The 27,156-nt window shown below is 36.7% G+C and overlaps 1 protein-coding gene across 1 annotated transcript; it reads left to right on the forward strand.

The window, feature by feature from the left end:
• Positions 1-1,937: 1,937 nt before the first annotated feature.
• On the forward strand, positions 1,938-27,137 carry LOC132036190 (protease Do-like 7). Its single transcript, XM_059426455.1, has 24 exons — positions 1,938-2,294; positions 3,261-3,331; positions 9,785-9,919; positions 10,157-10,215; positions 12,396-12,432; positions 13,653-13,778; positions 14,744-14,833; positions 16,404-16,469; positions 16,549-16,605; positions 16,691-16,756; positions 17,203-17,310; positions 18,591-18,671; positions 19,428-19,477; positions 19,645-19,810; positions 21,147-21,659; positions 22,601-22,783; positions 22,863-22,968; positions 23,824-23,994; positions 24,110-24,189; positions 24,264-24,491; positions 25,668-25,883; positions 26,030-26,187; positions 26,458-26,569; positions 26,781-27,137. The coding sequence occupies exons 1-24, from the start codon at positions 2,063-2,065 to the stop codon at positions 26,955-26,957; spliced, it is 3,288 nt and encodes a 1,095-aa protein (XP_059282438.1). The 5' UTR covers positions 1,938-2,062; the 3' UTR covers positions 26,958-27,137.
• Positions 27,138-27,156: the final 19 nt, after the last annotated feature.

Here is a 27,156-nt window from a genome sequence, read left to right on the forward strand (position 1 = left end):
TTATCCTAGTCACGCGCATGTATCAAATTTATAACGTGCCTTTAATCGACGTAATCATGCACTGTAAGCCTGTAACCAAATCAAAGTTACATGACAGGTCACTAATCAATACTCCCTCGAGATCAAAAAGAGTATTCACTTAGTTTTTTTTTTTTTTTTGGCAAAAAGAGCGTTCACTTATCAACTAAAGAAAGAATTAACTTTATTTTTTCAGATTAACCCCTATTAAGTGCTATGTAATGAAAAATCCCAATACCTATTTAATAAACGGTAGGTTAGTCATATTGCCTATTTCTTTCTAGGAGTTAGTATTTTCTTAAGGGGTGTGCAAATGAATAAGTGGACACTCTTTTTGATTCAGAGGGAGTACTTCCACCTGATTCTTTTCGATTATGGAGAATTAATACGACTACTAATTAAAATTTAATTGGATTAGATCAATTCAACATTTTAAAATTAAAATTTAGATATTAAAAAAATGTACAGTAGGTACAATAATTTACGGTGCTTCTCATGCCAATATAATTAAAAAATACACTTTAAAAATATGATCAAATTCATATAGTTTGAATTTTGAAAAGATAAGTGTCATATAAATTGAGATAAAGTGAGTAATTTAGGACTCGTTTGGCCATAAGAATTATTTATTTTTTCAAGGATTTTTTTTAAAAGTTATTTGAAAATCAGCGTTTGGCCATGAAAATTCAAATACAATTTGAACTTATATTTGAAATTTGGAAAACACCTAAAATCCCGTTTTCACCTTCAGTTTCAGACCATTGCATTTATTTTTTATTTTTTACCCTAATTTTTTTTATTTCTATAAAAATGACCCATCTATATCGGACACCAAACTGTTGCATGCTCTACTGCCCATTATTCAATATTATAAATTTCATAGAAAAGAAAATTGACAGTTTTTGGGAGTTGATCGGTTTTAAAAAAAATAATAAGCAATAGAGTTAACAAATGTGGTTTTTATATACTGCATAAAATAATACTAAGGATTAGACTTAAATGTGATTTGGATAGAGGAAGAAAATAATAAGATGACAAATTCGGGTAAATTAGTCAAGTTAGGTAATTTTGTTACTTTTTAAAAAAAATTAGGAGTATAAATTATTTCATTTTTTTTTAGAAAAAGTATACATTCAAATAACCAAATATTCTTTAAAAAAAAGTATGACTAAACACAACTCCATTTTTCAACTTCAGCTTCAAAAATTTCAAATAAGTGATTTTTTTTTTTTATTTCTATGGCAAACGCCTACTAATAATTTTATATTTCCTGTATTCAAATTTATGTGATACACTTTACTTTTTAATTTGTCAAAAAAAAATTGATACATTTCTATATTTAGAAATAATTAAATTTAAACTCCCTCTTTAACCCTTAATGAGATGATTTAAAGATACATAAATATTTATGGCTTGTTTTAGACCACAAGTTTTAAAAACTCTCTCTTCTTTCTTAAACTCTGTACCTAATCAAACTATATCACATAAATTGGGTCATACGAGTAAGATTTCTTTTCTCCCAAATAAACTCTTTTTTTCATTTACTAATCTAGCCGGCAGGATACTAAGCAATAGTTAGTATTCCCTCCGTTCTTTACTTGTTCAGTATTCTAAAACTATATTTTCACTTTTATTTGCATTTTTAGCATATCAAGAGAAGACAATTTTTTTATGTTTTACCCATAATATTAATTACTAACTTCAAATCATTTTTCAAATTCAAGAAAAATATGTCAATTAATATAAGTATATTGGTAAATTATGTACTCTATTTATTATTTCTTAAAAATAGACAAGTAAAAATGAGTCGGGAGGAGTAGTATATAATTTTATATAAGAATAATTTTTTTTTTTCAAATAAAAATCTTACATGCTGTCAGAGTTAAACTCTTTTTTCCATTAAATAAGTGACCCTCAACAGGGGGTCAACGCCAACTCAAACTTGGCACACCCCGCCGATTATATCTCATTTCCCTCTCCTAGTAGTCCAAATAATATCCTTCACCGGAAAAAAACTGCAAATATTCCTTCTCCGTTAGTAAAAATGAAGGATGATTTGTGTATAGACATTGATCCTTCTTTAACGGAAAATAATCTCGCTACTGCTGAAGATTGGCGTAAAGCACTTAGTAAAGTTGTTCCTGCCGTTGTTGTGCTTCGAACCACTGGTTGTCGAGCATTCGATACTGAATCTGCTGGTGTTAGTTCCGCTACGGGATTTGTTGTTGATAAACGTCGTGGAATTATACTCACCAATCGACATGTTGTTAAACCTGGTAAGCTAGCAGTTTGTGTTTTGACTAATTAATTTGAAAAGTACTGTTGCTAATATTAGAGCAGTACTTTATACTTGGCCGATATTTCAAAAGTGCTTCTAGAGAAAAAATCTTAAAAGTTTAGCCAAATTTGTAAAAGTTTCTAAAATAAGTACTTTTTGTTGTTGATAAACGTCGTGGAATTATACTCACCAATCGACATGTTGTCAAACCTGGTAAGTTATCAGTTTGTGTTTGACTAATCAATTTGAAAAGTACTGTCGCATACTTTATGCTTGGCGATATTTCAAAAGTGTTTCCGGAGAAAAGTTGTCTTTTTAAATCTTAAAAGTTTAGCCAAATATGTTAACTTTCTAAAATAAGCACTTTTTTTGAAATAAATAAGTACATTTGGCTTTCTCAGAAGCTTGGCCAACCAGGCTATTAGTATGCATTTGGACAAAATTCTCTCATTCTCTCTCCTAATCAGCTGAAGCTTGGTGACGTGGAAGTTGAAGCTTTGATAAAATTCACTTCAAATTACTATTCCAATATTCCACTTGAAGTTCAAATAATATTTACTTGAAACCCGAAACTTCGCAATCGATTGGACATAGATTTGGTTGAAACTTGAAAAAGGGAGTTTTTGAAGCTGTGTTGAACACAAGTTTTTGGAAATTGAAATCGTGTTTGAACATGCATTTTACTTGAAAAAATGTTGAAGTTTTGTGAGTGGAAGAAAGATTTTCACCCAAAAACTGGCCCAAACCAGTTTTTGGAATTGAAAAGTTTTTGTTCAAAAATTGATCAAATTCCATGAACAAACAATGTTTTCAATTTTTTTGGAAAAAAAGTATAAAAAATTTATGTCTAAACGGGAGTTTCTTGTTGGGCCTAGTATTTGCAGATACTAGTTCAGTATTTAGTTATTTACAGATACTGTCATGTTGTATTTTGATGGATGTATGATTGTTCATTTGCTTGTAGGACCTGTGATGGCAGAAGCTATGTTTGTGAACCGTGAAGAAATACCAGTTTACCCCATATACAGGGACCCTGTGAGTTCACTTGAGACATCCTCTGTTATGTGGCTGTTGCATCCTGTTTATATGCATATATTTTGTTTACTTCAGCTGCACAGTTATTTTTCCACTTGTATTATCTGCACATTAGATTTGACTCACTGGATACAGCTAGGAAGAGTTACTTAATGGAAAGGAAAAATTCTCGGATATCTAAGCCGTGGGTACACTACTGAGATGTCATAGACACATCTTCAGTCCGTCGTACCGAAAGTGAACCTTAATTGAACTAAGAGTATTAGGATATAATTTGTGTTGCTCGGACTCTTCACTTTCGGTGCCGCACCCGTGTCGACACAACATGGGTGTGGGTGTGGGACTTGTACCCAATCTGGTCAACCAATTTTGGGTACTTTAACCAAAATCGAGGGAGAAATTCCGGACAGATTCAATGATCTATTTAATTAAAACAAAAGCTATGGTGAATTTGAAGAAAATGGAATAACTTGTATATAGAAATTTCTATGTCATTCCTTTTATCTCCTTCCGAGATGCTTCTCTTGATCAATATTTTTTTCCTCAAGTTTTCCACAGAATATCTCATAATTGAGGTTTTATAACTCTACTTTTAGAATTTTGAATTACTTGTTGTCGAATCCCCGCACCCGTACCCGTACCCACGAATCTTAAAATTTAGATCATGACGAATCCGGCCTCTAGATCCGTACCCGTATCCAACACCCTCACCGAGTCCGAGCAACATAGGATATAATGTGGCATTTCATAGATATAAGATATCAATTATTAACTTTTTGCTTGTGATAGTTGTGGCTGTTCTCTGTAGCTGTGTGAATCTGCCAAATGGATTGCCTAATCATGAAACTAGAATCAGTATCAATGTTAGACATCTTTATTAATATTGTGAACACGTCGAATTACAAGTGTAGACTTTTTAGCTTGACAGAAGGGGTATAACCGTAAAGAAACCAGTGCTAGAAACCAGTGCTATACTTAGAAGCTCAATTGGCTTGAAGATGGTGGGTTTGCCTTGTTTAATGTGTTAGGAAAGTTACAGATGATGGTGTGGATCTATTGTATAGGATGCAACTTGGGAGTGGTTGTGTATCTTCTTTAGGGATGCGAGCATTGGAGGTTCTCAAGGTGGACTAAGATAAAGATCAGGGTAATCCCCTACAATTCCATCTTAGAGCTGATTCTGCCCGAGGCCCTGAAATTGGCTATTGTGGACTGTGAGTTTATGTCTGTTGGATCTTTTGTTACAGTGAATCAAGAAAGTGGCATTGTTATACCATTGCATGTTGGTTCAGCAGGCCCTATCTATGTGATTCATTATAGACTGTACCGAGAAGACGAGCACTAACATGCCCTTTTAATGCCCAGTTAGATAGAACTGTTTTCTCAATGAACAAAGTATACTTTTTGGTATTTCATGAATTCTCCAAAGAAGCAGTGTTGTCAAAGGATCGCTTAAGCCCTAAAGCTAGATGTAAAACAGGCGGAGGGATCCGTCTAGTCAGTGCTTCAGTGTAGTCATCAATGTGTACACCTCATCTCCAATGGACATTGTTATGAAGAGGCGACATTAAATAAAAAATATTGCCTTTAATTATACTTTTGAAATTCCTTTTTCCATATAATTGTTATTTAGGTTTATATGAATTGTCTTGACTATCTAGTAGTTTTTTTTCCACATTTGAGCCTTTCTTCGTTAATTCCCGCGCTTTACCTGGGGCTGTGTGCTTAAGGCCCCGACAGACATTAAGTTGTTTTTTTTTTTTTTTGGTGTGTGTGTGTGTGTGTTCTTCGCTTTTGATTTGTTCATCATTTTGGGTTTTGTGTGAATCGAGCAATTCATCATTTTATCACACCTCTAGTCCTCTGTCTATAGGTAATATCAACTAGTCATGTTTAAAGCTTATTTGTTGTTACATTTATATTAGATCCGAGTGTTTGCTAGGACTATGACTTTATAGAAAAAAAAAGAAGAAGAAAAGGTCTTTCTGAGGAGTATGATCAGAGACTTGTATGATAGTATAGGATATGTGGGCCTTATAAAAAAGATTTGAAGGAATTTGGAGCATGAGGGTCAAATCTTCCAATTGTTGGTCTCAGTTCGGAGATTAATTTCTTAATTTGAACTTTCTTTTTATGTAATTAGAAAACTAGATAAAAAAATACCACAAACTACACCTTTTTATAATTAAAATATTTAAAAGATATATGAAAAGTTGTGTAAAAAAAAAAAAAAAAAAGGCAGCTTTCGACTTCCCAAATAGTAATAGTTTCATAAAAAGTGGAACAAAGGGTGTAGTATTTTAATGGATAGAGCATAATGAATGTAGAGGATTCATATATATAGTCAATCCATCTTGCTTGTGATTGAGACATAGTTGATCGATTGGTTGACTATTCCTCTATCATGGATTCAATAGTCTTGAACTTTGAAGTTGTAGTTAGCTGAAAAAAGAAGAAGAGAAGCACATTATTGCGCGAGAATATCTCTCAGGTGTTGTCCAGTTTGATGACACTGGAAATTGTTTGGCTTTCACGGTGTCGTTGGTACCTTAATAAGGCTTCTGAATTTATGGCTCTTTTTGTGGAATGGTTTTCTAGTTCAATGTAAAACTTCTTTTTGATAAGGTAATTCAATGTAAAACTTAACTTGGTCTACTCCCACGGTCCTACCTCGAATATCTCTCTTTCCGAGGATGGTTGACACTCAGAGAAGCGTGCTAGGTGGAAGCCCATATCCATGATGCCCCTAAACCCTGTTCCAGTGAAGTTTCTGTGTGCAATTGGACAAACACAGATGCAATTTCCTGTGGGAAGTCAATACTGATGGGAGAAAGATACATGTGATTAAATTGTCACATGTGAGTACAGAGCTTAAGGATGTATAAGAAGAGTCTTATGTTCAAATGGTTATGGAGAATTGATACTAAAAATGAGGAATCGTGGAATGAAATAATCAAGTAAAAAATGGAGAGTAAATGGTGCACCAAGGTAACAACACCTTGTGGGGTGGTAGTCTGGACACGGATATGGAAATGATGGAATGAATTTGAAGTGATGGTAAGAATCTGGGTGGGGAAATGGAGGAGAACAAGGTTGTGGCCAAACAGATGGCCAGAAAACCAACCCCTTAAGGAGCTTTATCCGAATCTTGACAGTTTGTCCTACAAAAAGGATTACATTATAGCAGACTGCTTCAGTGGAAGTATCTGGAAACTCCATTTCATAAGGAACCTGCAGGTCCGGAAATGAAAGAATGCGAGATCACTTACTGTTAGACTAGAATGCGAGATCACTTACTGTTAGACTGGAAGGTATGGTGTTAGTGGATGGATGGTAAGACGGATGGAGCTTTTAAAGTAAAATCTAGCTATAAATGGAAATCGCACAAGAAGGATCAGTTGCTATGGAAAACCTTTGTGCCAACAAAAATGGCTGGATTAATTTGTATAACATTAAACAATGCCTGCCTCATGCGTGATAATCTTCGAAGAAGGGTATGCAACTATGCAGTATATGTTGTTTTTGTAATAAAACAAGGGAAAAGGTCCATATATGCCATTGAACTTTATGAAGTGGTCCAAATTTGCCATCTGTAAATAGTTGGGGTCAAATATACCCATGCTATTACAATATTGCTCCAAATATGTCCTTATTTACTAACGACAGAAGCTTTGCAACACGTGGACATTTTTCACAAGGGAAAAGGTCAAAGTTACCTTTGAAATATGGGGAATGATCCAGATTTGCCCTTGAACTTTGTGAAATTGAACAGATTTCAGTTTTCTCGGTCACTATGCGTCATCACTCTAAGTTAATCATCACCATAACAATTAATTTTTCCACTCAAAAATACCGCTTGAAGACTATCGTCACTCCACCACCACTTCCACCTATGACACTCACAGAAAAAACACTTTACCTCTATCCTAAGACCACCTCAACCACTGTAACCCCACCTTGACTGCAACAATATTGTTTCAATTGATTTAGAAGCTAAAGTTGTGTCGATGGATGTGGAAATTTAACTTGGTAGTGTACTTTTTCATTGCTTGAGTTCTATTTGAGATGATTCGAGGCTTGAGGGTGGTTGATTTAAGGTTTGGGAACAGAGACACTGTCGTTGGAGGTTCTGAGTGTTGAAGAAGGCGATGTTGCAGTCGCTAGAACAATGACCCCCTTCTTCAAAGTTCAGGGCAAATCTGGCCAATGTCCATAGTTCAGGGACAAATTTGACCCTTTTGCCTTGTGCAAAATGACCACATGTTGGAAAGCTTCTGCCGTTAGTTAATAAGGGCATATTTGAATATCGTTACGATGGGGGTATATTTGACTCCATCTATTGACGGATGACAAATTTGACCATTTCACAAAGTTGAATGCCATATTTGGACCTTTTCCCATAAAAGAGTGAGTATGTCGGACATCTACTACAACGATGCAGATTCCAATGGCAAATCTGGTGTATGTTTGTCAGTCTATTTGAGATAGCATCAAGTACGATGACAATGTTTTTTAAGTGAAAAGTGCAAAAAGGCAACAATGGTTCATGGGGCTTGAAGAGAAAAACTAGAAGTGAAGCGCCCACTTTTCAAAGTGAAAGACATTAAAAATACCAAACATATATGAATTTCATACAATAATGACGAATTAATCCATCTTCTCAAAGTTGAGATTCAAGAATCGACCACTTCTCTCTGGGATCACTTTGTGTGTCATTGTTTAAAGTGCACACTTCTATGAAGCGCTTGGCTTTACTTATGAATCATGAACCTCTTGCTTCAATTCTAACTTGAATGATGTAATGGTGAGCTGAAGTGAGCAGAAGGTGAAAAAGAGTCAAAGACTGGGAAACATTCACTATTTATATTTGGACAGTTCGAAAATTGTAAGGAAATGGACCTTAGGCCTAACTCAACACCAAAACCTAGCTCATGGAGGCAGGATTGCCCAAGACCATATAAGAAGGCCTTCCCATCATTAAATGAACGATGTGGGACTCAACACTCCCTCGCACGCCCAGGACTGGACATTTGGAGCGTGGACAACATAAGATGGGGACCCAACATCGGTGAATAAATAGGATGGGCCTGGCTCTGATATCCTGTAAAGAAATGGATCCTGGGCCTAAATCAACCTCAAAAGCTAGGTCATTGAGGGAGGATTGCCCAAGACCATATAAGAAGGCCTTCCTATCCCTAAATGGATGATGTGGGACTCAATAGAAATAAAAGAACCATAGATGTCTGAGTGTAAGTGTCTATCCTTATCTTTAAAAAGTTCAAATGTTTAAAAAGTTTATATTTTATGTGTAACAGAAATGCCGTAAATGTTTTGGATCATTTACAGGAATTCATGGTATGAAGGACTGAACTCCAAACTCATTTATTGTAATATGAGCAGTACACGCATCAACGCATATTATTGTTCCTTTCCAGAAAAGAAAAAAAGGGTAAACTTTGTGTAGTGTAGTAGAAGACAAAAATTATGTCTTTGAAGAACTTAAAGTAAAGATTAAATGCAAAGCGTAAAATACATGTTGCAACATAACCTACTAACAAGTAACATCAAAATCGTTTTTAGAACCCCCTTCCACACCAACCATAAGCAGCAACATGTATTTTACTCTTCAGTTTCAAAAAAGAGTAAACTACATGTTGCTGCTTATGGTTGGTGTGGGAAGGGGTTCTAAAAACGATTTTGATGTTACTTGTTAGTAGGTTATGTATATATAAAAAATTATGGCTCATAATTTATGCTTCTTAGGTTAGAATGATTCTTGTAAATGAGGTGAGAGTTGTGGAGATGTATTAGATTGATGTGTCAAGTGGCTTCTCTAAGCTGATGGGTTATCTGTGTCAAATAAATGAAGGAGACATGTTTTGGGGAGGAATTTATATCATAAACCTTACGCATTTCATCTTCAAGTCTCTCTTTCTCTCTCACTCTATTTTTATAATGTCTTTTCTTTTATGTTATCTTTTTAGTAAGTTTATGAATTAACTTTTTGGAACTGATAAATATCAAGTGAATAATGACTTTTCTTTTACCTTATTGTTGTCTGCTCATTCTAGATGAGTACATAGATTATATACGACATTACGCCTTGTTATGTTTCAAACTAGGTATGGTGAGAGTCCATGTACCGCAAGGTTTTGCCCTGGCTTGTAATGACTAAAATGATGATCCTACAACTGATGAAAGTTTCCAGCAACATGGAAAAATGAAAAGGAACAGTTTGGCGACTTCCTATGATGCATCTGCCCCAGAAATCCATGTTTGCTTGAAATGAGATCTTTCTTTGCACTTCAGCATGTTGCTCTGTGCAGATTTATATAAGGATGACGATAGTTTCCTACGAATGCATGAACTTCATATTCTTCATTTAATTGTTTGATCATGAATAACTATTGATGTCCATTTTTTTATAAGTATTATTGATGTCCATTTTTCTAGGTTCATGATTTTGGCTTCTTTCGCTATGACCCTGGTGCAATACAATTTTTGAGCTATGAAGAGATTCCTCTTGCTCCTGATGCTGCCTCTGTAGGTGTCGAAATCAGGGTTGTTGGTAATGATAGCGGAGAGAAGGTATGGCCTTGTATTTGACATCTTTATTAATTTATCGTATTGTTTAGTCATCTTCTGTCCATTTATGTTAGTTGTTTCCTTAATTCAAAATGGAAGCAAATGAAATCTTTATAGCATCTTCAAGAGTCAATATATGCTTCTTCCGTTGCATCTTCTTCAAATTTGCTAGTGGTATTATGCGTCAGAATTTCTAGATTCTTATTCTTTTTGCCTTTTTTTTTTTTCTGAATTATTCAGGTGTCTATTTTGGCGGGTACCCTTGCTCGATTAGATAGAGATGCTCCGCAATATAAGAAGTACGTAACTTGTCACTGAAAATATTCTTTCTTGAGTAAGTCCTGATGCTAGAATGTGATGGATTTTGTTTATTTTTTTGGGATAAGTAGAATGTGATGGATTACTGTTTCATTGATCTTAGTTGTTGACTGTACTTGACTAAATGATAGTAGAGCCTGCAAGAATATTATCAGTGTTCAACATTAATTTGAAATGTCGTTTGTTTTGTGATCTTGGAACCAAAAAAAGTATTTTCTTTTCTAAAATCTGCTTTGATGTGTGTCTCAATAGCAATGTAGGATCTCCTTCATTTTTTTGAGAAGGTAACATATTTTTATATTTATATAAAGGCTACACAAAAACTGTGTAGGCCCGTTAGTTACAGATTACAAAAGTTTAAAGCATCTGATCCTGTGTCGTCTCACAAGGATTCTAATACATCAAAGATCGATTCATGATCTTCTAAACATATTCCTTTACACCAAAATAGAACAGCCCTAAACACTGCATTTTAATCTTCAGGAAATGGTTGGCTTAATCTTCAAAACATCTTTGGTTTCTCTCTTCCTGAACCGTCCACCAAATGCAAGTTGGAATAATCTTCCATCTCATTTTCTGAATTGCATTACTGCCTTCTCTGTTCCAGCATGCTAGCACATGAACTATCTTACTTGGCATAGTTCAAAGAATCCCCCTGAAGTTGAGGAACATCCTCCATAGTTGTTCAGTCAATTTACGGTGCAAGAACAGATGATTAATTGTCTCAGCTTTCTCACCACATAAAAAACATCTGGAACATAGATGATGACCTCTCTTACAAAGATGGTCCTGTGTGAGTACTTTTCCTCTTGCTAGCAGCCAAGTAAAACAAGATACTTTATCTGGAATTTTGACTTTCCATATCATCTACCAAGCCAATGCCCAATCTGATTTTTGGAAAGGCGGATCTCCTTCATTTTTGCAAAAAAGTAAAAATAAAAAGGTATAGGATCCCGTTCATCCAAGTGGACTCTGCCATGTACTACCCCTCTGAAAGATTTGCTCATGGCTGACTTGTGGGATATCAAACAGTTCAGTTTAAATGAATTGACGCTGATTATGGATCTCAATATCTTGTATGGGTAAGAATTAAGCATCAGCTATAGACTTCTGTTAAATTTTGTCTTCCATCCCTGAAAGATTTTGGGTTCTATGTCTGTTGCATGGATTTAATGCTGCATCATATCAATTTGGTAAGTTCTTTAAAGTGGGAGCAGCAGCGCAAGGTAATGGAGTATTTTCGGTCAAGTGAGCTTACCACTCACTCTTCTGGTGCTACCAGCCAGATCCTTGGCAATTGAAGTCCATTTGGAAGAGTAAAGCTACTGTAAGTAGCTTGTTGTAGGATTGTATCTCATGATGGCCGTCTTACCCCGTCAAATTTACATGAAATGGGCTTCAGCATATGCAGCAGATGCTTTATGTGCCAGAGAGAAACAGGAGGTGAATCATCTTTTGCTACACTACCGGATGGCTAGATAGATCTGGGTGATATTCTTGAACACAGTAAGATAGATCTGGGTGATGCCAAGATCATTGAAGGAGCTGCTGTGGTGTTGGAATGGATGGAAACTGGACAAAGATATCAGGAAATTATGGTCTACCCATCCCACTCTGTGTATTTTGGGTGATTTCGTTGTAGAGGAACCAAAGAAGTTTCAAACAGAAAGCAGAACCTGTCATAAACTTAAGTATAAACATTTGCATTCTTTGGCTTTTTGACTTAAATTGCTTACTTATGACACACCGTTTTTTAAGTTTTCTGTGCTCCATGAGTTTATTAAGGGACTGAGTTTGTGTTGTTCATATATGCATCTACTTGGTGCTATTTCTCATTAATAATTTTATCTTGTCAAAAAAAAAAAAAAAATCAATCTGTTAAAGATTGTTGTAATGTTATTTGTGTTAGTGCATGTCAAGGACTTCAAAGTTTTCCTGTGTACTGAGTACGCTGAGGGGTTTGGAGAGATGTGTTCCGTTTAATCAACTAAACTACTACCTTGTCCTTGCACATAGTAGATCTACCTGGCTTCCCAGTAATTATGAAGAATCTGTTTTTTTCTATATGAAGCTCTACAGTTATTTTCTACTGATGAACAGTGTTGCAAATCTTGTTCGCCATTATGTATGCATTTGATAACAATTCCAATTTTTGGTGCAGAGACGGCTACAATGACTTCAATACATTCTACATGCAAGTAAGCATAATGACGTTACTCTCCCGTTATTAGGCAGTAGCACTTGAGATTTTCGCTAGTCGGACTGGATATGAATTTAGTATAATGGTTAATGTTGTCTGCCTTTAGTATCTTCGATTAGCAACTTGTTAGAGGACGTTTAAGCTTTATGCTTGTAATGATAATAACCATTGATAGAATGATAATACTGTTGAAGAATGAAAAAAGTCCCAAGACAGGTGGTTAATGAGATAGGTGGTCTCCTTATATGGACATCGACAATTCTCCCCTCATGAGCTAGCTTTTGGGGTTGAGTTAGGCTCATGATCCATCTCTTTATACCATGTAAAGAAATGGATCTTGGGCCTAACTCAACTTCAAAAGCTAGCCCAAAGGGAGGAGGTAGGCCCAAAATTCATCTCTTTACATGGTATCATAGCAGAACCCATCTCACCTGATGTTGGGCCCCCAAATTAAATTACCCATGTTCAGATGTCCAACCCTGGGTGTGAGGTGGGGTGTTGAAGAATACATAGGTGGTTAATGAGATGATGGTCTTCTTCCCTGTTCAATAAATTTTACATTCTCAAAAAAAAAAAAAAAAAAAAAAAAAAAAAAATTGAGATGGTGGTCTCCGTATATCGACTTGGGCAATCCCCCCTCATGAGCTAGATTTTGGGGTTGAATTAGGCGCAAGGGCCAAGATTCATCTCTTTACAAATACAATTGTTTTTATTGCTATTAAATAGCTTTCTTAATGACTAATGAGTGAACTGAGACCTTAAACGGCATTCAAAATGGACCGAAGGGAGTATGTGTTTAGAAGCATAAAAGGAAGATGCTCACATTTTCTTCATTTTCCAAAAAGGAACACTACCTGAGAAAAGTTTAACTCTTTGAGCATGTATGCATCTGTTGGTAAAAACCGGAGAAGATAATTACATGCAAATGGGAGTTATTACAGCTTCTGCTGCTCCCTCAATTGGCTTATGACTTCCAAGTGTGTCTCTCTGCTCTTAGTTTAATAGATAAGATTTTGGGGAGAATTCTTTATCAATTTCATTTTGCCAAGTGATAATGTCATATTTGTGTCAAAGCAGTTATTGTTTCAACCTGATACTCCTTTGTGTTCTCCAATTTCTGGTTTTTGTACTTTACTTATAGTAGTATCTTGGTGTGTTTTTCTCCTCCACTTCCAATGACTAACTTTATTATTCATTTTCTGTGTTCTTCTCCCCCAGGCTGCTTCTGGGACTAAAGGTGGTTCAAGTGGCTCGCCTGTAATAGATTGGCAAGGAAGAGCTCTTGCCTTGAATGCTGGGAGCAAGTTATCAAGTGCCTCTGCTTTTTTCTTGCCTTTAGAACGAGTTAGTACATGTTCTCTGTTGTCCTCCTACATGTTAAAGGCTTTTGTTATGTTATTCTATTTCGCAGATGTTGCTGACTTTCATTTGAAGCTCTAAGGATCTTAAATTTTACTGAAGCACAAAGTTGACCTCTGAGAAGTTTTTGTTAACTGAGTGATGAAGTGTCAGCCCAAATCATGCTTCCTAACAAAACTGTTATTCTGTGATATATTATAGCCATGAATGGGCAAAGAAAAAAGAACTTTATTCTTCTCTGCAATTGGCTTCTTGCACGATGTTTTTTATGCTGATTGCTGTTTGGAGTTTTCTTGTTCTGCTTATTTTTATCATTATTGAGGCAACTGGGAAGTGATCTGTGTCTTTGTTTCATTTCTGAGTTTGACCGACTCCTTTCAGATTGGTCGTGGGTCAGTATACCCGTCACTTGACTCGGGGTTTCTTCTTCTGTATTATGAAGGGTCCAACTTCTTTTACTCCTTAAATACCTCTGTAGACAAAAATTCTTGTATGTTTCTGTCCCTCCCCCGTATTTATTCATGCATTATCCTTAAAAATAGCTTGGTAGATCAGGGATGTTTGAAGCTTTCTTCATGCAACTTCTTGTTTCACTTCTCTTTTTCCTTATTATTTTAGGTCTATGCCATTCCCATATTCCAACTGCTACCAGATAATGGTGTTTGGTTGTCTTTGAGTAATTTCTTCTGCTGAGAATCAAGGATTGTTTTTTTCTTAGCAAACCAGGACTATAGATTGGTTAGGAGTCCACACTGAGTTTTTATGTTGCATTCCCAACTCTCAAGCTATAGTTGTGATTCTTATTGGTGCCATTTTAGTAGGGTTACATTTTTCTGTTTCTTGCTTCTTTCCAACTCTTTTTAGTTTTTACCGCATTTGTGTTAAGGCTCATCTTCTCTATTATTTCGTAAATCAAGGAAAAATTTGATCCCTCTTCTTTTGGATACTAGGTTGTCAGGTCACTCAAGTTCTTACAGGAAGCAGGAAATTTTTCTACAAATACATGGGCAGCGGTCACTATTCCTCGTGGTACACTTCAGGTTGGTTAGTTCTTTTCTTGCTGGTTCCTCCTATGAATGCCTCAAAAGGACTTTCATATCTTTTAGGGGATCTTTTGCTTGGATACTGTAATTATTTAGTTTATTCTGTGGGAAGACATAGAGAAAAAGACTACCGATCAAAGAAAAGATATAGAGAAAGAGATTTGGTTCTCGATGAATGACATCAAATCATCTACACTAATAGGAACTTTTTTTTTTTTTTTAAGAAGGTAACATATTGTATATATTTATATAAACAGCACCTGAGGTTGTGCTGAACCATATTTACAAGTGAAAGAAGAAAAACTGCTTCAGAAACCTAACAAAAAACAAGGGTGTCTATCATTGAAGCAATATCTCCTATATATCTTTGATTGGACCAAAAGCAAAAGAGTCTAAAGCAATCCAAACTTAATCTTCTGAACTGAATTGCTAATATCATCAAAACATCTGGAATTCCTCTCTTTCCAGATTGTCCGCCAAATACAAGCTGGGACAATCCTCCATCTATCTCTGTATATCAATCCTGCTGCTGCTTCTTCCCAGCTAAACTAGACTTCAATAATCTTCTTTGGCATTGTCCAAACAATGTCTCTAAGGCTAATGAGGATCTTCCATAACATGTCTGTGACCCTGCAGTTTAGGAATAGATCGCTGACTGTCTCGGCTTCTTCACCACACAAGTAACACTTTGAACAAAGATCGATTTTCCTCTTGCTAAGGTTGTCAATAGGAACTTTTGGGTGTATAAATATTTCACAAAAGCAAAAGACAAGCATCAGCCTTACAAATTCATTGTCTATCCTTTTGAAATGTTCTTCTATTCCTCTCTCCAAAGTACACCCACATAAGGAAAAAAGAAGCTACGGTCCCATTCCCAGCATCTTCTCCTCCTAAACTCTCTGTGCGTCCTTAAGTGTAATCGATATCGACCTCTCTACTCCAAACAAGTTTAGCAGCATTCACCAAAACCGGTTTGCTATCTAATAATGTAGCAGTAAGTAGTTCTTGTATATGTGTCCCTGGAGTTTTGATACAACGATAAAGGTAATACAGCGCGGTATGTGTGGTAGGTGTATGTTACGAATTCAAAACCTAGCTCTTGAACCAAGTCTGGTATCTAAGTGTAGAAGGATAGAGGAGCAGACCCAGAATCCCCAAGTTTTGATGATGAAACAATGTTTTAGTCATAAAAAAAATGTGCTTCATGCACCCAAGGTTGTCTGCTTCGTTTCCCCAAGGTATGCAACCTTTCAAATCATCATTTCATAATTCACAAAGTTCTCAAAATGTCTGAACAATGTTGACAAGACGTCGAATATTGTTCACAAGCATTTTCATATGCACACACACCATACAAACTTAATCACTTGGATTGTCTGCTCCATATGCCCCATGAACATTTTCTTTTTGAGTATTTTACTGTAATTTATATAATGTGTTGCTTTATAGTTAAGGGGTTATCAAATTTGGTAGTTAGCCTTTTTTATCTGTTAATCTGCTATCGTGCATATGGACACAGGGTTTTCTCCTGGCAAAATTTGATTTTACTTAGATGTTTTTGATATAGGCTACTTTTCTCCATAAAGGATATGATGAGACACGCAGGCTTGGTCTTCAACGTGAGACGGAACAGGCAAGGATTTAAGATTTTGTATCCAGACAGTAGTTCACCAAAATAATGATTCGTTTATGTTTAAACTTGACTGGAATAGTTGGTGCGCAATTCAACTCCATCCACCGAAACTGGAATGCTTGTTGTTGATGCTGTGGTTAGTACACCATCCCAAGTGATAATGCCATAAATGTATATGCCTCTGCTTATCAAGATTTATTCTTTCTCTGGGATTATGGCAGGTTCCTGGTGGCCCGGCTCATAATCATTTAGAGCCCGGTGATGTGCTTGTTCGCATGAATGGAGAGGTAAGTCTTTCTTTGATCTCGTGGGACATCTAAAATTTGATGGTTTTGTTATGCTCATTCCAACATGCTTTCTAGATCATTTATAACTATACTATTTTCAGAAGCCTAATTAGAGATTTATCTTCTTACATCTCGGAACTGTATTCCCTCTCATTTTCCCATATGGCTGCATCCCACCAAATTCTACAGACCCACATGAATTGTCCCATCCCTATTGAACTAGGTTGAATCAGAGACTTAATTGACTGAGTCATACACTAGATCTATCTGTCCCCTCTGCTGTGTGTTGTGTTGTGACGGACACGTCCATTATCCTATTTGATTGCTTAGATCTTACTTGGATACAAGAACAGTACATTGTGGGGAATTGCTTTTGTCAGATGATTAGGAAAATTAATCATTTCACTGTTCATAGCTTCAAATTGAATCCTGGAAGCCTCATGCAGGTTGTTACCCAGTTCCTGAAGATGGAGACTTTACTTGATGACAGTGTTGAGCAGAAAATTGAGCTTCAAATTGAAAGGGGTGGCACTCCTATGACAGTGGACTTGTTGGTAAATAGTTTCCTTGCACGTGATAGAATATCTCTACTCTTTATTTCTTTTCAAAGTTTTCTTTCACTTGAGATGGAGAAAAAATATGTCAATTCTCTTCATCAGGTTAACCCTTCGGTTTGGACCCTGGCTTGATTTTTGAACCCACGAAAGTGCAAGCATTTTTAGGCAACGGTGGTCTTAAGGTTGATATCAGTCAATTATTTCCTAACTTAAAAGACTTCTATGAAATCACCACATTTTTTGGTTGCTCTCTGGACGCATTCAATTTTTGCTACCAAGCAAAATTTGGTTGACAATTGACATTACTCTGCTAAATCCTGGAAATTTATTTTAGGTTGTGTTAGGTGCAAATAATTGAATGTAAAAACAAAAAGGGCAACACCATAACCAAGCTATTATCAGTGAATAACTTGTCTTCCTTTGGTTCTCTTGGTTGCTTCGAAGCATTTTTTTCTATTATCAAAATGAAATAGGAACAAATTACTGGAGATTGTGGATTACACTTATTTTCAGAATTTTAACTTGTTTTAATTAAGCAATCTGACCAATTTGTGGAGTGAAATCTTCTTGCGAGAACAAAAAAAACCGCATAATTTCATTCAGCAGTCGGAGGGAGAAGTACCATCATGTGAATACGTTTACATCAGCTTAAAAGCAGTTCAGATGGACCCCAGGAAATAGAATTAGGAAGGGGAAATGGATAAGGAGATACATAATGTGACTAAATGTTCTGACTTGTAATTAACATTACAAGTTTAAAAAAAAAGTGGTGATTTGTAATTTAGGCATGCCACTCAAAAGGTGGATTAATTTTATATAGGTGAATTGTTAACATATGATTGTGATATGAGGTAGGTGTCTTTATTTCCTAAACTCTCGATTAATGTTATACATTTCTTATGGGCAATTGTTCCATCAGTTTTAAAGATGGAAATCTATACCATTTGGTTCTTTGCAACAGATATCTTTTTTACCCGTTCAATGTCATAAAGTTGGATGAGTTTTTCATGCATAGATGCAGCTTCATTGTTCCATGGATTTGTAAGGGGTACTTATTTACCTGATAGATGATTGTAATGGCACTCAGCTTAATTTCCAACTCAACCTATTTATCCAAAGAAAAAGAAGATTTTCTAACTTAATTCTTTAAAATTTTTAGTAAAGGAATTGGTTCAAGAAAAGGGCTCTGAACTACACTGATTGGTTTATAATGATTTCTTCTTTAGCTTGCGTTTTATCATCTGCAATTGTGGCTTTTTTTCTTGCTGCAACTTCAGGTTCAGGATTTGCACACAATTACTCCAGACTACTTCTTGGAAGTTAGCGGTGCAGTGATCCACCCCCTTTCTTATCAACAGGTTTGTGATATTCTGCACTATTGCCTCCTTTGTCCTATGCATGCAATAAGAAACATTCTTTACTAGTAGACTCCCGTTAGATGAGTTTAACTGCATTCTACTCATTAGTCATTCCAATGTCGGATGAATTCTATCAAATGTGAGTCAGGGAATTGTTTTTGACTTGCTCACATGCTTCTTCCCTGGAAGAAATCAGCAGTCTGTTCTGATTAATGCAAGATATCCTGTAATCCTTATCAAATGTAACCTTCAACTATTTCAATTTGCTTGTTGAAATAAATTCATACCTATTAATTTGAATGACAATAAGAACTTAAGTTGAGCACTTGAAAGCTACGCTGTACAGACTCCCCAAAAATGCTGCCGCACTCGTGTACCCGCACCCGTCGAAATTTTGGTCCATCTTGGACTATCTTTGCTCTCTCAATGGTTTAGTAGGCTTTCGTTTTCCAGAACTAGGATAGTTTATCAGTCAAGGATTTCTTTTGTATCTCTCTTTGGAAGTGCTGAGACTTCAGGAGTGGATTTCTGGCTTCTATGTTGAAGTAAACAAATAATCATCCCTTGTAGCAGTTCTAATCATGTTGACATTGTATTTGAAGTGCAGGGTAGTTCTTTAACTTTGATATGAAGATCCACCGTTTCTTTGGCACATTTAATGGCTTGTTGATGTTCATATTGATGTAGTTTTCTCACCTTCTGTTCGCGAATTGAGTTCCCCATTTTGCTCACTTGCTTTGTCTTCCTTCTTTGCAGGCTAGAAATTTTCGTTTTAACTGTGGTCTTGTCTATGTGGCCGAACCAGGGTTTGTGCATTTCTCCTTTTCCATATGTTTAGATGATTGGTCTGATGTAGTTTTTGGTTTATGTTCTCGCAATGCATGATCTTTAAGTATAAATGTGTCGGTGCAATATTTAGATACTGGCTTGTATAACAAATTGTATTGACTGTGACTACTATTTTTAATTGTAGATACATGCTATTTAGAGCAGGAGTTCCTCGCCACTCCATCATTAAAAAATTTGCAGGGGAAGGTATATCAAGGCTTGAAGACTTAATTTCTGTTTTATCTAAGTTGTCTAGGGGTGCAAGAGTACCGTTGGAGTATATAAACTACAAGGCACGTCATCAAAGAAAGGTATTAGCAACATTACTATCAAACTGTCTGTCAGAAAAGTTGTTTCCGTCATTTATTGTTCCTGCTTTCTATTATCGTTCTCTTCTCTTTGTTGATAAGCAGAAATGCTGATACTTTTTTGCTTTGTCAATTTGATCTTGGTGATTTGCGTAAACAATGCCTCGTTGCGGTTCAGTAGTTGGGTATTACAACTGATTTGTTAGTAAGACGGGAGCAGTCCTCTTGAAAAGGGTAAAGGGAAGAAAAAGAAAAGTATTGACAGGTCCCACCTGTTTTCATTTTTATGTGCTTGTCAACGATGATATTAATGATCATATTCTTTTATTGCATATAAACATAACAGTTGGTTAAAAAATTGAATTTGATCATCGAATCTGGAAAAGGGATAAATTACTTCTGCTATGAAGATGTAGTTGCTAAATATGTAATGATCGGGAATGGGTGAATTACAGTATTGTGCAGGACACTGAGGCTACCGGGGCTCTGCACAAAACAGAGCACGGGTGGGAGATTAACTAGGAGAAACTCTAATGATTGTGAAGTGGGTGGTATGTCACTATTGCTACAGACGCTGTAAGTAGTACCTTAGTGGATATTCCAGATTCATTAGCTTGGGAGCCACAGAAAGGTGAGGTGTTTACTGTCAACTCCTGCTATAAGTGCCTGATCTCCTCTGGTGGTGAGTCGTCACTTTGTCCTTCAAGAAAATTTGGAGAAGCACAGTTCAAACTAAAGTAGCATGTTTTTTCTGAACTTTGACTCATGAAGCTCCTCTCTCTCAAGATAATCTTCAGAAGAGGAGACACTATTATGCAATAGGCGTCAATATCTGTGGCTGGAGCTGACAATGTCAACCACAAATTTGTACAATGCGCCATGGAAACACATCTGCAGCGATTCTTTCTCAGTTTTAAACAGTGTCAAGTGGTCTATGCAAAGATCGTTAAAGGAGTTAATGTTGCGCTGGTCTAACAGAGAACTGTGTGGGTAGAAAAAGAAGAGTTAGGACGCAATATCAGCATGTATTGGTGGGTTATGTGGAAGGAAAGAAATCAGAGACTGTTTAAAAGCAAAAGTGAATCTTTTAGACTGAAATCCAGATATATATATTTTTTGGCAGTTTGGTTTAAATGAGAAATGTCAAGATAATGTGGGAAGCATAGTGGGGATCCTCAGTCTCCTTGAGTGAAGGGACTGGAGTTATTGAACCTTGATGCACATTGCACTAGCTTTAGTGCTTTCTGATTCAATAAAGCTAGTCAGAAAGTCCTTTTGGTTTTCCCATGTCTTCTTGCATGGAAGTATGACCTTCTAATAAACCTTATTTTTGCTGCAGTCTGTCTTGGTCACAATTGACCGCCATGAGTGGTATGCACCCCCACAGATCTATAAGCGCGATGACAGTTCTGGCTTATGGACAGCGAAACTGGCTTTGCAGCAGGAGTCCCCACTCTTGGTATCTGGCATTTATCCAGTCGAACAAGATTTATCAAATCATGCCGGGTCTTGTACTGGTGAGGTTAGTCCAAAGGACTATAGACCTGAACAAGTCAGCCAAGAACCCACTGATGGAGTTACTAGTGTGGAAATTAGTGGTGAACTTGCTGCTGAGGGACCAAATGCTCAGGATGATTCTGATAATGAAACAAAGAAACGGAGGGTGGAAGAGCACTCATCTGAAGACGGCAATGTAATAGCCGATTGTTCTTTAAATGAGCGTGCAGGAGAAAGGTTGAAGGAGTCTGGATCCCCGGAAGATTCAGTTCTGAGAGATTATCAAGTTGCAGCACCTGTAGAAGCTACATCAGTTGCTGAGCGTGTGGTTGAGCCAACTCTTGTGATGTTTGAGGTAACATTAAGGTCTCAAGTGACTTTTATACTTTTGTTTAAAAACATTTGTATTTGTATATCATGAATGTTGATTATTCAAGTTTCTCCGTCACTGTCTCTCTTTTGGGTTCGTGGGAGGTGGGTTTCATTTCTTAAGCAGTATCTAATAAATGACCTTTGATCTTCAAAAATTTTCTTTCTCCTTCGCTTCTTGGTTCCTGGGAGGTTGTCTTTTTGTGTACTCAGACTAAGAAATGTGTTAGCCCCCCCCCAAAAAAAAAAAAGAAAAAAAAAAAGGGATGACTGAAACCCCAGTGATGGAGAGGAAAGCTTCTCTCTTGGGTCCCTGGGAGGTGGGTTTCATTACCTATCTCTTTCTCCTCGCTGCTTGATTCCTGGGAGGTGGTTTTTGAATGGTAATCAGATTAATCAGACTAAGAAATATGTTAAATGCAATGATGTTTCGGGTGGGGGTTCTTTTGGTGGACTTCAGCTTTGAATGTTAAACTTTGCAATAGCTGCATATGCATTGCAATAGAAAAAGTGTTAAAAGTATTCTCTTGACACATCTAACATTCCTTCATTTTTAATATGAACCATAAGGTTTTATAAATGTGATAATGATGGTCATATGGACTTTTGTAGTAATGCTTTAGGCATTACATTAAGGCAAAATTATGCTATTGCAACTGCTAGTTATACTTCATTCACCATTCAATTTAATATTCTAGATAGAACATGCTGAAATAACATCATAAACTCTTGATTTCTTTTCCCCACTGTTGGTCTAAACTTGAGATATCTTTTAGCTATAACCAGTGTTGATCTCATAATTAATCTGCAATACAAATGATTAATATCAAAATGACAATTGCAATTAGGAGGTATCTCTGGATATTTTTGTATCCTGGTAATTCCTGTTCCCATCTGCTCAGTTAAGTACCCCTAATGGAACTGCAGGTTCATGTCCCTTCATCATGTATGCTTGACGGTGTTCACTCACAACATTTTTTTGGAACTGGGGTAATTGTATATCATTCCCAAACCATGGGCTTGGTTGCTGTTGACAAAAATACAGTTGCAGTACCAGTTTCTGATGTGATGCTATCGTTTGCTGCTTTTCCTATTGAAATTCCTGCCGAGGTGAGGTTTTAGGGGGAAATTCTTTTTACCTCCTGGCACTTCTCCTCCGTCATTGTTAAGAAGCTCAGTGACCTTTCAGGTAGTCTTCCTCCACCCTTTCCATAATTTTGCTCTGGTTGCATATGACCCCTCTGCTTTGGGAGCTGCTGCCGCCTCTGTGGTTCGTGCTGCTGAACTTCTTCCTGGTAAATGTTAAACTCTTTGGATAATTCTTATCCTTAATCTGCTTCCCTTTCATGTTGTTGCTAGCGTGTGGCAAAGTGATTTGTCTTTATTTCAGTTGCTTAACGTGTGTTGTTTATGCATTATACGCTACCAAGTGGAAAGATGTGGTTCAGAAAAAAATTAGAGGTTTGAAGATCAAATTCAACTGTCCGCTTTTATTTTCTTTCTGGTGTAAAATAGATTATATAAAGTACGCTGATACCATACTGGAGGCTTTAGAACTCCTATGTGTATAGATGAGGCTCTAATAGTCAGTCAAATTTAGTATTGCTTCTGTTTTCATGCTCTCTGATCTCCTTTCTTTTTCTCTATTGAAGATGTTGTAAATATCCGAGTTCTTACCAAGTTCTGTTTTAATCAATGAGATGCCATTTACCCTTTCAGAAAAAAAAAAAGGAAGAAAAATCCTCATTCTAGAGGGGAGTTTTCATCCAGCTACTGATCCGGACGTTATCCTCTTTGACACCATCTCTATTTAAAAAAAATTCCCCTTACTTTGATCAACGGTCTGTTACCCAAGTTGAACGTAAATTCTGTAGTCTCCGACTACAGTGATGTGTTCTTGCAGAAAATGGGGATGTTTCACATTCTGGTTTTATGAATTAAAATATTGTAAGACAACATTTTCTTCTTCCCCCGTCCCAAAGTAAGAATATCTTTGGACAAGTAAGATGCTGTCCTTGAAAAGTTTCAACATAAGGTTGTGACTTCTGGAAATCCTCTTTAACCTGCTTACCTTGTTATTATAGTTCCCCTAAATTGATCTCCTACGCAGAACACCTTATTTTTGTTTGTTAATTTTTTGTTGCCAACAGAACCGGCTCTTCGTCGTGGAGATTCAGTGTTTCTAGTGGGATTGAGTAGAAGCCTGCAGGCAACCTCTAGGAAATCAATCGTGACTAACCCTTCTGCTGCTGTGAATATTGGATCCTCTGATGTTCCGCGATACAGAGCAACAAACATGGAAGTCATTGAGCTTGATACTGGTATGTCGGAACCTAAAGGGTCCTGCTCATATTTTGTGGTACTGATCCTATAATCCTTGCATTTTAGCACTCATTTTGTGACCTTTTCATGGTGCCATTGTGTTTGATATTTTAGATTTTGGAAGCACCTTTTCTGGTGTGCTGACTGATGAACGTGGAAGGGTTCAAGCTTTATGGGGAAGCTTTTCAACGCAGGTATGTAATTTGAACTGCTTTTCTGAGTTACTGACTATCAAAACTTGTTTTAAGTACTTCCACACTCTTTCCAGCTCAAGTTTAGCTCGAGTTCATCAGAAGAGCACCAATTTGTCCGAGGTATCCCCATATATAAAATAAGCCAACTCGTTGACAGGATCACTTCTGGCACTGAGGGACCGCCTCGTCTTATAAATGGTTCGCGAAGACCTATGCCGTGTATAAGAATGTTAGAAGTTGAACTTTACCCTACTTTGCTTTCTAAAGCTCGAAGTTTTGGACTAAGTGATTTATGGATCCAGGTAATCTGCTACTTCTGGTGGTTTCTGTTTTCTGTGGGTTTATGTACTTCTGTTTTCCTCTTATCTTCTCTTGGGTGGAATGAGTTTTTTTCTAATTCTAATAAAAGGATCTACTTCGACTCAGACACAGAAATTCAATCTACTTCGTTTAAAGGTCTTTTAGCATCTGGGTCCACAGGAGATGGTCGCTAGGTATTTGACCAAATAGTATCGTCCAGTTCCTATAGAAACCTATCACTAAAATACCCGATAAGGCTAGCGGAGTGAAAAGGGTTTTCAATGTGCTTGTTAGATGTGTCCTCACTCCTTAAGGGTTAATCACAACTCCCAAGTAGAATACAACTCAAGCTGTAAATGGATCAACGATTCTATGGTTACTATACTTAACTGGTCCTCATCATGAGTGTATCTATCCGTGTATGTGACTTGTGTTTCATGTTACAAGTGTATGAGTAAAATACGTTTGGAATTAGCTAGATGTGATGTTTATGGATCTGGATATGATCATGGACATCTCTGGTTGCCACCTCGTTAGTCTGCCAGGCAATATTTACTTGATAGACATGTCGCGATCACCCTAAGGATTAATTCCTTCTCACATTTAGAATTTAGGTGAAGCTTGAAGCTGGTAAATGAAATCATCAATTGTATAATTGTTTATTGAGCATGTGTCGTGGAGTTCATACATGGGCATATGTATCTATCTGCTTACTGAGGCATGTTGCAAGTGTACGGTAAATTTTGTTTTGGCTTGTTGGATCCAATGTGTATGGATTCAAACATGATCATGGACATGTCTTAATTGCTCAAATGATTTGCCTGTTAATTTTATGTTTCCTGAAATATAGAGGGTCACTATTGATGTTTATGCATGTTGTTTTTGTCTTGTGGAATCCAGTGTGTGGGGATTCAGGCATGATCATGGACATGTCTAATTGCTCAAATGATTTGCCTGTTAATTTTATGTTTCCTGAAATATAGAGGCTCACTATTGATGTTTATGCATGTTATTAACTTAGGTCCCACTCAACTGTTTCTAGAGGATATCTTTTGAATAATCTTAGGAATTTTCATGTGACCATAAAGAAAATCAGATAGTCTTCCTAAGATGGTTATAAGGGGTGAGCATAGTATGTGAGTTGGGGATTTTCTTAATAGTTGACATATCTCATTTAGGCCCTCGTGAAGAAGGATCCTCTGAGACGCCAAGTATTGCGAGTCAAAGGTTGCTTCGCTGGCTCAAAAGCTGAAAACTTGTTGGAACAAGGGGACATGGTCTTAGCAATCAATAAGCAGCCAGTTACATGCTTTCGTGACATTGAAGATGCATGCGAATCGTTAGGCTATTCCAGTCACGACGATGGAAATCTAGACTTGACAATTTTCCGTCAGGTTAGCAAGAAACTATATGACATTAGCTTAACTTTTTTCATTCTCTCCACATATTTGATCAATAGATATTTATTACCGTCATTATTTGTTTATATCAAATCAGACATTTGCTTTGGTTCTACTTAAGTTGTCTCATGGTTTCCCAGGGAACTGAAATTGAACTAGTTGTGGGAACGGATGTGAGGGATGGAAATGGAGCCAAACGAGCAATAAATTGGTGTGGTGGTGTTCTCCAAGAACCTTATCCAGCCGTACGTGCACTTGGGTTTCTGCCTGAAGAAGGCCATGGAGTGTATGTGGCAAGGTGAGGAGATGCTAGAATGTTATAGCAAATGAAAGATGATAGGAGAGCTTCTTATCCATTTGCTTCTCAATTATCTCCTTAAATTTTCCTTATTTTTGCCACGTAGTAGTGATATTACGTGGTTTTTAAAATTCTGCTATACTTTAGCTAGTGCAATCTCTAGTCAGCAAGTAGTAACTAGACCAGTTTGCTTTGGCTGACCTGATTGTGCACTTGTTATAGGTCTCTTTTCCAACTATTTTGTCACAAGGTCTAATGTCTATTTCTCAGGTGGTGTCATGGGAGTCCCGCACATCGTCATGGTCTCTTTGCTCTTCAATGGATAGTTGAAGTCAACGGGAAACCAACACCTAACTTGGATGCTTTTGTCGATGTGACTAAGGTATGGGTTTTCTTTATTGAGAAACTTCGCAAGATATTTTGTATGAAGATGTATCAGTTGGGACTTTAGAAATGAACTACAGATACATTCCTTTTCGTACGTGGTTCTAGCAAGCTTTGTTAATGATTCTCTTTTCAGTAACAAATTATTTCTATGTTGAAATTTGTTGTGATCCTAGTTTTACGCATCTACTTAAGTGAGTTCCTTACAGGCAATCGAGCATGGAGCGTTTGTTCGTATACGAACAGTCCACCTGAATGGGAAGCCTCGAGTGCTTACATTGAAACAAGATTTACACTACTGGCCAACATGGGAACTCAGGTTTGATCCTGAAACTGCAGTGTGGCGACGCAAAGTAATCAAATCATTGGATTCTGGTGTTCTGTGAACTGTCTCAGCTGATTGTCCAAAGCATTTACCCCACTCGGTAATTAGAGTACTGTTGGTATTTGAAGTTGTCATGTATCACTGTACGAGAATCTTAATGAAACTTTGAGTTGATGCCTATATGTTAAATAACAAATCATCTGATCATTTTATAAAATAATATAAAAAATCTTTTGTATGAGTACTTGATGTTGAACAAT

The sequence above is a fragment of the Lycium ferocissimum genome, chromosome 11 (assembly GCF_029784015.1).
Source record: "Lycium ferocissimum isolate CSIRO_LF1 chromosome 11, AGI_CSIRO_Lferr_CH_V1, whole genome shotgun sequence".
NCBI lineage: Eukaryota > Viridiplantae > Streptophyta > Magnoliopsida > Solanales > Solanaceae > Lycium > Lycium ferocissimum.